At 35.7% G+C, this 13359-nt stretch overlaps 1 protein-coding gene across 1 annotated transcript in view; it reads left to right on the plus strand.

Annotated features, from left to right (window-relative positions):
* NRG3 (neuregulin 3) overlaps positions 1-13359 on the plus strand; it is a 400979-nt gene that overhangs the window by 167248 nt on the left and 220372 nt on the right. The window contains exon 2 of the mRNA XM_074154671.1: positions 1822-1951. Coding sequence (XP_074010772.1) covers positions 1822-1951 — 130 coding nt within the window. The remainder of the gene's footprint in view (positions 1-1821; positions 1952-13359) is intronic.

A 13359-nucleotide genomic window follows, 5' to 3' on the forward strand; every position in this document is an offset into this window, starting at 1 on the left:
TATTACTATATTAGATTTTGGTCCTTTTGCCCACAAAGTGAGTAGGAATTTAAACTTTGAGAATTAAGATTGTATGTGAATATTGAGCGATGGCTCTATGGAAATAGTTGTCTGCTTTGAAAATCATAGTTCATTAGAAAAATCCTTGTCTTAGTGGAGAAAATAAAAATATCTGTCAGTCAGACATCTTGCTCTGAAAATTTCATTTTATTGTTGATTAATCCAACTGGATTAGAAAGGTTAAAGAGATACGTTAGAAGACAGGAATGATAGCTCACCCTGACATACTGTCAGCCTATTCCAAATCTCATTATCTAACTATATAATCCAAAGCTACAGCCAACAGTTTAAACTGTAATTAATTTTTTGAACTGTGTTGTGGGGGTGTTTCAACAGACCTGTAAAAACCTACAGATGATGTACCTGAAATGACACAATCTATAGTGCATTGCTTGTGTTTAAGTTCTGGGTCAATTTTTGTGACTGGTGAATCAAATTAGCAATGTCCTTAGGTTTTTGGCTTTGTTTTTTTCTTTCAGTGTTGTTAGCTGGATGCCAGGTGCCCACCAAAGCTGGACAGGGGAGAGAAAATATAATGAAAGGCTTTGGGTTGAGATAAGGGCAGAGAGATCAGCTATAACTGTTACGGGCAAAACAGACTTGACTAAGAGAAATTAATTTAATTTATCAGCAGTCAAATCAGAGGAGGATAATGAGAAATAAAAACTGAAACACCTTCTCCCTACCCCTTCCTTCTTCCTGGGCTCAACTTCACTCCCCATTTCTCTACCTCCTCCCCCCAAGCAGTGTGGGGGGACAGGGAATGGGGGTTGTGGTCAGTTCATCCACGTCATCTCTGCTGCTCCTTCCTCCTCAGGGGGAGGACTCCTCACACTCTTCCCCTTCTCCAGCGTGGGCTTATGTCTCTATGGGGCCATAGGTCCTGTAAGGAGCCTGCTCGGGCATGGGGGTTTCCCATGGGGTCACAGCCTCCTTCGGGCATCCACCTGCTTTGGTGTGGGGTCCTCCATAGGCTGCAGGTGGATATCTGCTCCTCTGTTAACCTCCGTGGGCTGCAGGGGGACAGTCTGCCTCACCAATTGTATTTACCACAGGCTGCAGGGGAATCTGCTCTGATGCCTGGAGCTCCTCCTCACCTCCTTCTTTACTGACTTTGGTGTCTGCGGGGTGTTTGTTCTCTCCTGTTCTTAAATACGTTATCCCAGAGGTGCTACCGCTATTGCTGATGGGCTCAGCCTTGGCCAGTGGTGAGTGCATCTTAGAGCCAGCTGCCACTGGCTCTATCAAACACAGGGAAAGCTTCTAGCACCTTCTCACAGAAGCCACCGCTATAACCCCCCTGCTACTAAAACCTTGCCATGCAAGCCCAATACACTAATTTTGCTAATTTTTTATGAAAATAGTTGTGTATTGTATTTAAAATCATATGAAAATGTTGTTCTGGTTGAAAAATAAAAAATAAGTGTGTTTACATTTTAGAAGGGATACTTTGGAAATTGGAGGTCATTGAAATTATACTCAACTTTGCAGCAGCCTGGTTTGGTTTTCTGATAATGTTTCCAAATATAGGATTCCTTTTGTGAATCTTTTTAAGAAGCTTGATTGGAAATAATATTGCAGTCACATTGAAGTTTGTTTGCCCTGTGCTTTTGCTTTCTGTTAATTAGTCTGTCTTGATCAGTTGATGTTACTGAGACCAATTTGATCAAATTTGTTTATTGAATATTCTTAAAGTATATCTTATTTAGCCTTTTTAGCCTTACAGCATTTCTTTATTTTTTTATTTTTTTTCCTTCATAGATACTACAACGTATTCCACTGAGCGATCTGAGCACTTTAAGCCATGCAAAGACAAGGATCTTGCATATTGTCTCAATGAAGGGGAATGCTTTGTGATTGAAACCTTAACGGGATCACATAAACACTGCCGGTAAGTCATATGCGAAGAAGTTACGAAAAAGTCTTCTGTCCAAGGGAGACAGCATTAGAAAAAATAAACATTCAGACTTAAAATGTTACAAAGCAATGGAATTTGTCTTCAATTTGATTGGCTCCATCACAGTTGATGGGTTTTTTTACCAGTCTGTAATATTTGTAAATACAAATAAGGAAATACAAAAAGCAACATTTTGATTACTTTTATAGGTAAGAAAAATCTTCAATATATTCTATAATCATATAAAAAAGTGAGGATTAATGTTTTGTTTTCTTTTTTACATACTAAAATCTTATGTTCCTCTACATACCAGAAGCGTTCTTTTATTTTGGGTACTCAAAGTAGAGCTTTGACTATATCTGTATACACTATTCATTGAGGGACAGGAAGAGTTGTTCAGTTAGTAGTGTTAAGAATTAGGGTTTCATAAGTTTAATTACTGAAAGATAAAATTGACTGTAATAGCCATCTGAATCTGCTATATAGCTGTTGTACAGTTTTGTGCTCCTGAACTTCTGTTATTATCTATGACCATGTTGAATGTATTTAAAAGAATATCAGAAAAGAAAGCCAGATTACCAAATATAACTATTCTAGATGTAGTGGCCAGTAAAAGGGAGCGATACACAGAAGGAATACTGTAACATCTTCCTAAAGATAAGAATAAAAAAAAAATTCTGAACTATTTAAATGATCTTTTAAACAGAAGTGGTCAAAAATGAAAACCTCTACTTTTGATGTTTTAATCTACTCCTAAGATACAGAAGGTATATCTAATACTTTCATGTGCACAAATTATAAACTGAGCTCTATATAGCTATCTCTAATATAAACAATAACCTGAGATACTTGGAAGCTTTCCTGAGTGATTTTTCATTAGGCTGGTAAATGTATTAGCTAATTTATTTGAACACACTGTTTTAGTAAACTCTATGGATTAAACTTTCAAATATCTACAGGAGTATGTCTCATAAGAGATATCATTTTGGGGGTTTGGCTTTCAAGATCTTTCCTGTTGTCTGCCTTTGCCAAATTCCTGTTTATTTGCTGTGATTCTAATGCTGCAGTCTGACTAATGGTTAGAAGCTTTTCCATCCAAGCTTTTCCCCAGAATAAACAAGCCAGAATGTTGAGTTTTCTTTCCAGCACAGTGAAATTTTTTCATCACCTTCTCTTGTGTAATTCTTCCATAGGGAAATCTGGGTATCGTTTGTGAATCTGTTAGCTCCTGTGTGTAACAGATTTGCATTGCTTGTACAAGTTTCAGGCATTGACACGTTCTCTGGGAATTAAACATCTGCTTATTTCAGTGGGTACTTTGAAGTGTGCAACACGAAAAGACATGTATGAGGCAATAAAAATGCATATAACAAGAGAGGACAGATTTAAAAATTTAAAATGTGATTAAACTAGTTATAATGCTCTGTTTAATTCTACGAGGACCTTCAACACTGCAAGCAGTGGCTTGTTCAGTGTTCAGTTCAGAATTGCTTTTATGATACTGATATGTGTGTCATTAATGAAGAGAAAACTTTTAATTTGCCCTTCAAATTCTGTATCTCTATGTTGGTAAGGGACTATATGTGTCTTTGTCAGGACCTGTGCTGTAGTGAGTGGTATGCAGGTGCTTTCTATCTGTAGTCTAGAACCATGCTCTGAAATAGCAGCTAGAATGTACACATATAGTAAAATACAATATTGATGTACTGTATTTGTCCTCTAGCTAGAAAAAAAAGTCATTTTCCCTGAGAATGAAAGAGTTATGGAATTCCCATTGCAATTAAAAGAATCATTTGAATACAGAATTATGAAGACTTAGAGAGCGAAATTATACTTTGTTCTTAGAATCAGGCTGCATTGTGTATTCTCATTGGGAGTTTGATTTTGCATCTGTTCTGGGGACAGAGTACCAATTACTGAAATGGGAATTTGCCATGTGGAACAGCTGCAGATAGAAGACCTTGATGTAGCAAAAAACTTTTGTCCCACTTTGTCGGGTTTAAAGAGTGTTGGTAGATGATATGCTTAGGCAGTTGTGCAGTTCCTGTTGTGTGCACGTATTTAAGGACAAATATGCTAATGATTGTTAAAGAAAAAAAATTCAATAGCAATTAATAAATACTCGAGTTACATCATGGACTACTTTTCTGTCCTCGTGAACCATATTGTCAGTGCAAAAAGTCTCAACTGACAGGTCAAGCACCTTTCAGAGTTGACAAAATTCATAACGCTCTTGTTGGACAATAGGAGGAGATGAGCATGTGTCGAATTCCGGCAGTCAGTAATGACATCGGCAGCTGGATGTTGTAGAGCACTGGCTCTGAAACTTTCTTCTGTTTTGTAAGATAACGTACCTTACCTAGTTTGAACCTGTAATTGTGGGGAGTGGGAGTAGCGTGCACTGTTGGTAAAGGGCAAGAGGGAGGCCATGTTTCAGAAAACCACTGGGAATACAGTAAACAAGCAGCCCTGCTCATGCATCTTCCATGTCTTGGTGAAAATTTGCCTGGGGATGTAAACTGGCCAGAGTTCTCCGGCATGGTTAGATAACAAGATAATATTGGATGTTGTTTGTGCTATTTAAAAGGTGTGACTTCAGTATTTATTTTTGTGAATAGTTTAACACAGGCTTGGTTTAAGGATACGGTAGGTCAACAGTAAGGAAAACTCATATTTAGCTTCTCCATATGCTGATTTTTTTCCCTGTTGTCATCTTGAGATTTTAAGCTGAATGGTGAGGGTGCTTTTAGTTGCTATTTACATAAAACAAATCCAGTACACAGTCAACACTGACACATTGGCATTTAACTGGGTATTACATAATGCGGGCTTTAAAAAGTTTAAATTGTCTATACAATTTTATTTCAAAGACCCTATTTCAAGTCACTCTGGGTCTTTGGGGTTCAGCGGGGTTTTTTTGTGTGAGTCCTTCTACATTATATTTTCTTTTCAGTCCATTCATTTTCTTCAGATTACCCATTTAGGACTGGAAAACACTGAATGAATGAGTGGCTAAAACTTCTGAGGGGAGAAGTGGATTGCGCTGTTAAATTTCGCTCTTGTAAGAAGCCATTAAGACTATTGTGTACACACTGGAAATCTTGGTGTTGGCAATGAACTCTAATGTACTCTTTATAGATTTGAGTGTGTTGGATGAGATATTCCTTTTGTCCTTTGTTCGTGTCTTTCATCTGTCCTTCACAAAGCAAGCAGTATAACACCTGAATTAGTTTTCTGACAACAGAGGGTGAAAGAATAGACTCACAAATGCACAATAAGCAAAACATCATTCCCAGTTAACCAAATTACAGCAGGTTGTACATAAGCATCCAAAGAGCACCAATGTAGTTGCTATTCTAGATTTTTCAGATTTCACAGGAGAATCTAGTTTTGATGCATTCGTCTTGTTCTGATGAATTTTGAGCTTGGTGATCTTGCTCTTTTTAATGCATAAAAATTTCCATTTTCACATTTAGTTGATTAAAAATTTATAAAAGCATTGCTCAGCTTTTTTTAAATCTGTCCTGAGACCAGAAGGACTGAATTCCCTTTTAATGAAAGTCCAATTTGGATAAATATTTATATACAGTCAGGTTTAATTGTGAGTCTTTTGCATAGTAGTAACTGTAATCCAGGCATAGCCCTTGCTGTCAGTAAAAGCCAGAGAAAGGAACCAAACAGACTGGACTTTAGAACAGCTCTGAGCATGGCATATGATATGTGCACTTAACTGTAAGTTAAAAATCTAAAAAGATAAGACCATTTCCCCCTTTTAGTTATGTGACTTGTTATCTAGGCTTTTGCAGTCTGACCTAGGTCTTTTAAAATACCAGCTACTCCATTTTGTTTGTTTCCCCCATCTTGTATTTCAGTGACGCTTTTCCAGAATGCTTCCAACAAGTAGGTAAAGCAAACCCAGAAAATTATTCACTATTGAATAGCATTGAACAAATAAAACATTTTGTTGATGTTACAGTATTACAAGGTTAGTTTAATCAAAAATAATCCATTGCATTAAGCTGACTATGTAACATACAGCTACAAGAGTTTAAAGGAGGAAGAAAGCTGTGCTTAAAATTTAGGATTACTTTCCATGTCAAGGGCAATCAACAGACCTCCTGTTGTGAAAATTACTGGTTTATGAGCATAGCTGAAGCACATACCCAGGTTATATTTGCGTAGTTGCACACATCATGAGCTGGAAATGCTGCCATTTTTACTTTCATGTTTACCTCAGAAAAGCTGAGGTGAACTTGAAAATACCACATTAGGTAGCTCCAAGCTGTTGTTTAGCAACTGTATTTTAATATAGATATCAGATTGCATTATTATTACCTCACCTGCTTATTCAGCAGTGCTTTCACAACTCATGGTTGCCTTCAGCAATGCGGTTGTTTCTGTTAGCTCAAATGAAAAACCCTGTGTGCTTAAAGCATGGTGACTCTGATACCTTTCAAAACTCGGGCCTGTAAGAAGTCAGGAAGCAGAAATTCTGGCCAAGATGTTGTCACACGGACTGCATATCCCAAGGGTAGAATCGGCTCGACCACATTCATAGTTGTTTGCAAGCACTTGAGAGAGTGCTAGTAAACAACAAATAAATAAATAGCTTTATTTCTTTAATATTGATAACAAATCTGCAGTTTGACTACTTTTCCCTCTTTTATTGGAAAACGTCATGCTTTTCTTGTCTAGCTTTAGATATTTCTTTTCCTTCATACAAAAACAAACAAACAAACAAAAAAAAAACAACACACCCCCAAAAGCCAAACCACTTCTGTGTGTTCTCCTTCAAGCTCCTGCCCCTTGAAATTACAGGAAGAGGTTGCATGACTTTGCTGTCACGTATCTGTTTTATCCTTTTAAACCTTTTTAGATAGGAACTGTTAAGAAAAATGGTTTCTAAACCTCAAAATGAAATGGTGTAAAGCCCAAGACAACTGTAGGACTTGTACTTGTTACCTAGGTATCATACGTTTTTTGGTATTACCCGATCTTACATGATTTTTACCATTTGGTCTGATATTTTCTGTAATCAGCACATAAGATTTGAGCTTAATTAATTAGAATCATTTAATCATGTAATGGTTTCAACCGAATTTACCAAAACTAGACCGACAGATGGCCCTTCTCCCCCCCCGCCCCCAGCAAAAGAGAGGAGAGGAAGAGATAAGGAGATTTAGAAGTTTAGAATGAACGAAACTACTTTAATGAAGAATTAATATTAAAATAAAAATAAAGAAGAAAATAATGAAATAGATACAATATATAGAAAACCGTATCAAGCTCCCAGGATGACAGTCACGTCACCGGCAGGCACTGGGGAAGTCCCAGACTGGACTCAGTGACGGATGGGAACTGGATTCCAGCTCTGGAGTCAGGAACACACGGATCGGGATCAAAGGCAGATGAACAGACAGAGTCCTCTTCGGACATCGGCCATTGCAGAAAAAGAGTTGACCCTTTGATCCCCCAGCTTTATACTGAGCATGGGGCAGATGGGATGGAATACCCCAGTTGGTCAGGTTTGGGTCGCCTGTCTTGTCCGCCCCTCCCCACAGATGTGACCCCTCTACACTTTTCCGTTTCTGACCCTCTAACAGGGAAAATAATGAAATTGGCTGACCTTAGTTGTTATAGCAGTAAGTATAAGCAAGGGTCTCTCTGCATATCATTCCTTGGCATGGAGCACAAACATTGGTCTTATCATTCTGAAAACGAGCAGTTTTCTCCATAATATGCTGTTAATTTCAGAGAGTTAGAGGAGGCCTAGCTAAAAATGTAAAATTACAGAACAGAAAATTGGTTCTGTTTTACTTCAAACCAGGACAAATCAGAATCAAAACTAAATTATTTTGTCCAAATGCTAAACTTTCTCAGATATCCATACTCTTTTTTCTAATAGTCCTCTAAAATTAAAACCCTCCAAGTCTGGTGTTATAAGAATTCAATAAATAACAAATAGCTTTTAAATTTAAAGATAATACCGTCTAACATTCTCCTCTGGTGAAATAGTGCAACAACATAATATGTGATATACACACTAAACATGACTGTATTCAATAACACCTGATTCATGCTTTCATAATTTAAAATTCAGAAGATAGAGGCTCTTGAGAAAGCTTCTTGTCAAAGTACTTTAATTGTTGATTAATTTTCACAGTCTCAACACTCCATTTTACAGTGTTTTTTTTTATTTACAGATTTTTCCCCTGGATTATTGCATTTAGCAGATACTTACCTTCTTCAGTCTTCTGTAACTTCTGCACTGGAAAATACTTTCAGTTTGAAATATATATATATATATATGCAAATTGAAAAGTCTTATGAAGTTCAATTACTTTCAAATATATGCAGAACTGAGTGTTCTAATGCAGCAGTGTAACAGTCTGTATTTCAAACATCATGACAGACATTTTCCTTGATGTGTTTACAAAAATTCACCCTTCAGCACATGCTAAGTTTTTGAGTACTGCAGTAAATCAGTGTTTATTACTGTTGTTGCTGTTCACATAGTATCATTGCATCAAACAGCTCTATGCACTAGAGGAGTCACTGGCAAACATCTTTTACCCATTTATACCTCTTAAATATTTCCTGGAAACAAGTTTGTATTAGTCTTATTAATTAGGGGAGGATAAATTAATTTCATGGTGAAAACAAAAAATAAAATAAAGCTTTGTATTTAGTGATAGTTTTAAGTTTCTATGGAGATGTTATGGTCTGTATTCTTAGAATTTCAGGTTTCATTTGCTTTCTGCTGAGCACCTTAAACAGGCCAGATTTTCTAATGACTTCCCTTTGAAAAGCTTTGATTACTAAACAGTATTAATTTCCTGGTTCCATTTCTGTCTTTTGAAGTAATGAAATTTACACTCTTGCTTCAGGTTACGGTGAACACGACTTTTCTAGTCAGAGTAATAAGGTAAAAGCCACAATACTGAACACACAAAATGCATGCCAAGATATTTGAATTATACACTAATTTAACTTAATTCACCTGTGATTCATTTGATTTGAGCAAATATCCATAAAAAGAAAATAAAATTCTTAGTCCATTTAATCTTGTTTGAAATGCTTATTCAAATTAATATTCTTGAAAGAGTTTGAGGAAGAAGAAATAAAGGATAAATTGTTTAGCTGTGCATCCAAAGTTGACGTTAGATGCTTCAGAGAATTTACCTCTTTTAAACTTATGTCAGCATAGACGACTGAAAACCTCTCTTTCACAGAATACTAAAAGATTAATGTAAATCCATTTTCAGTTAACAAAGTGTGGGGAAACATAGTTACAGACTTAGCATGTTCCCCTGCCTACTTTTTTTTTTTTTTTCAGCCAAACACTTTTAATTCACAGATAATAGCTGTCAAATCAAACAGTGTTAATTCTTTCATTTATGTGTATACACAGTTATTTCCCAAATGTAAAAGAAGTATTATTTCAAAGAACAACCAGTAGCATGTGTGAAACAAAAATATTTCTGGAAGCTTTAAGTAAACTATCATCTCTCTATGGAGGACTGGAAGAAAAAGAGACTTGATTCAGCTTCCTTTGCATTTGGCAAGATCCCTTCAGTTGGTTAAAGTAAGAGTTGGGCTATAAGCTTGAATTTCAGTTGAGAGAAGTGAGAAATATAGTTGCTGGCTCAGCAGCTGAGATAGGTTTTTGTTGAGGCTGCTAATAATTCTTAGATTTCTTGATTTGGCACCTAAGTGGGAGATTAGGAAGCAGTGCTGTGCTAGCATTTATTCTCATGTCTCACTAGCAAGAGTACTTAAAATTGGTGGAACCTTAAATTTTTATCACCATCTTTTCTTGTGCCTACACATGTTTCTGAAGCTGTCTTGTCATTATAACTTAGCAAGGCATCTTGATTGTATGGCACATCTCTACTGGTAGAGGTGACTGAAATCTATTCTATATAAAATGCAAACTTCTATGAAGAAAGTTGATGTGTAAATGGAAGAAAGTGCCTCTAAACTGCCTCCTCTTTCCTGGTTCTAAAGGAAAATAAAGTTATGTGACCTACAGAAAGCTATTACTCAGTACATGCTCTTTGAAACTAAATACAAGATGAAAAGCTACATTCTGAAAATTGGAAAAATACAAAATGGTGAAGGCTTTCTCCTGCAAAGGAATATTGCATCAATTTATAAGAATTCGGGTTTTCCCCCTTGCCTTCCAAAACCTGCCAGTGAAAAACAGATTGTATAGCTTTTATAGTACACACAAAGTATTTGTAGAAAGGAAAACCCTTGAAAGTATGGGTGCAAATATTGATGGCATATATTGAATCTGGTTTGAAGCTAATGTATGCAAATATTCTGCCATCAAACTCTGGTTTTAAATTAACTTGGAAATGAGTTAGGGTTTTTGTTGTTGTTGTTGTTACCTCCCTTAGGCAAGAAGGAGTTTGTGAAGTGCGTAATGCAGACATCTGAAATCTCTCATTTAAATTCTCATCCTTGCCAGTGTCTTAAGTACACTGAGAGCAATAGCATTTCCAATCTAATCCTATCTGCAGACATTCTCCCAGAAGATCTGCCGGAAAAAAACTCGCTAGGAGAAGAAATAAACTCTGGATAACTGAGTCATTTAAATAGCATTTTGATATAGTTGGCATTTGTTTCTAACTACTGAAACTTTAATCCACCAGTACTCTAGATTAATCTAAACAAGAAGAACAAACAAAAACACCTGTTTCCTCTATCCCTCATTCTGCAAAGAAAGCCCTTCCTACTGTCTCAAGTAGGAAGAGGGGAAGTGAGAAAAAATGTGTGGATTCTCTACTGTTATGAAAAATGAGGTATCTTAGATAAGTCATATATGACAGATTACCTGCCTGTCTAATTTTAAAGATATAAATATTCTGATTCTTATCCTGTACCAATTACTGTAGTGTTTAGGAGAGAATGGATTGTTTGAATTTCAAACAAGTTCCTTGAAGTTAGCCCAGTGCAGACAGGGATGAACTCTTCAAGCAACCTGCCAACAGTGTTTAGTAAGAAGCAGATGTATTTTATATTCAGAGGTATCTCCAGAAGGATATAATGAAACATCTTTTGGGCTGTGTTTGTGCCTTATCAGCCACTTTGTTGGATAGCAAACTGCTGTTTTAACAAGAATTATGCTGTTAGTTAAAAAGCAGCTAAAAATTACAGTTTGCCTGTTTTGCAGTCTGTATTGTTATGGTGGGCATCATGGGAAATTATTATCAGTAAACACTTGGGGAAAGTGTTTTTGCCTGATATCAAACTTGTTGAGAGAAGAGAGTGAGGGATGTTAAACACTGTTTATTTTAACTTTTCTGAAGTTGCAACTCATGGAAGCAGTACAGATGTTTTAAGCTGAAAAAGTAACGATTTATAAATTTCTTCAAAATTTGTAAGAGAAAGGAATTTTGATCAACAGTGTCGGAAACTTTTTAGATCCTCTTTCTTGCTGTTTACAGCTCTTTCCTATATGGCACGTTAGGTTTATGATGTCATTTAGATACACAACTATGATGGGTAAAAGGGATGCCTGAAGGGATTATAGTTTTGGACTATACAGGGATACTATTCCAGTAAGTGAAGAAGAAAGTTCATTGTTTTTCCCTTTAAATATTGATATTATACAGGCAAGTTAAATCCACAGTAGCCAATTTAGAGACAAAAAAAATCATTAAGATCATGATTCTTCAGAGGCTTTTCAATTACTTATCTTTCAGATACAGTGTCTGGTATAACCTAAGGCAGAATGTTGTTAAAGGGATACTTACATATTCATTTATATATATTAATATGCTGATATAAAAACACATATTTATATGTATTTTTATATATTTATTTTGAAATTTATATATTTATATAAATAAACATAATTTATATATATACACTGCCTTGCTTGCCACTCAGTGTATGAAATTAAGTATTTAAAGGACTTTGCATCTTGGGAAAATAGAGGAACACGCCAGAAAATATAGAATATTTCAGAAAACAAATTTCTAATGTGTGCTATTTAATGTAATGTTATGGCTGTTGGACAAAGATTTGTTTCAGGCCATGGTATGACTGTATCTATGATTTTATAGTTTATACATCACTAGGTAGTTATCCTAATAACTCTACCTGGTGTTTATTGTTATCTGAAACTAAGATACTGTTTGCTTTTAAAAGTTAAACATTCATAACTGGTCTTATGTGTATTTAATTATGTCCTAGACTGATTTCAGTAGGAATACTAGAGTTGAATGAAATCTGAAGTTTCTGTTGTGTGTTATATATACTATTATTTTTTTTTTTTTGAATAATTAGTTTAAACAAACTGATAAATGTTACAGCTGTCTACACTTTTCTTTCCTGGCATTTCTCTATTCTGCTTTGTCATGGCAACCTCAGTTACAATTGACTTCTGCAAAACTGCTTATATGTGTAGCCATCCATTATTCCCTCATCTCTTTGTGTTCTTAATTTTGTGCATAAAGAAGTGACTTGAAGAACAGTAGTGAGGATAATTAGACTCAGTGATGACCTGTTATCTTTTGCTGACTTATGGCCTAAAAATCAGAAATTTGATATTAAAGGTGTCCAATATAAAGGCAAAGGAAAAAATTATTATTAGTCATATTAAGGGAGTGGGGACTTGGAGTGAACTTATGTGAGAAATTTTTTACTTTGAATTGTAGAATGGAGAAGCAAGCTCCAGAGATTTGATATGTTTTTAGTTATGTTACACATCTTGTTTTTGTAGGATAGAACGTTAGATGATTTTAAAATATCTAGCATTCTTTTATTTCTCTACAAGTTCTTCCCTTCATGCTTTTTTTCATTTTCTCCTTCAAATTAAAATTGGACCTGTGGGAAATTCAAACGTAGAAGCTTGTTATTTTGTCCTCTTTCAACTAAAAAAAACCCTAACCCCAAGGCTTTTGGTTTCTTTGAATTTGTAAGCCATGGAGGACCATGTTCCCACATGGAGAAACAGAGAGAAAAGAGAAAAAGAAACGAGAGCAGACCTAACTGTTAGTTTATACTATAAAATAAATTTCTGATTTGCCAAGATTTGTAGGTCTTGTATGAAAGTGCTTTGAGAAGAAGTTACAAATTATTGAGTAATGAAAACACAGCCAAAAACACTCGAGATTTTTGGTGTATTTAAGGACACTCTGGGACCCTTTCCCAGTGTCTTAGGCTGCGTCAGAGTCCAAATGTGAACTTTTTTTATTATGCGTTTCTTGAAAATAAACAGACATTGGTGCCACAGTATATTATGAATGTCCATGTGCATTGAAACAGAGGAGGGATTTTTAAGACCACTATGAGAACATGTCTTGATAGTAGACATTATAATAGACATTTCTGTTAAGTATCTCTGATTAATGCTGAACATGCAATTTCAATAGGGGGAACATTATATTATT

Source organism: Numenius arquata, chromosome 10 (genome assembly GCF_964106895.1).
Source record: "Numenius arquata chromosome 10, bNumArq3.hap1.1, whole genome shotgun sequence".
Classification (NCBI taxonomy): Eukaryota; Metazoa; Chordata; class Aves; order Charadriiformes; family Scolopacidae; genus Numenius; species Numenius arquata.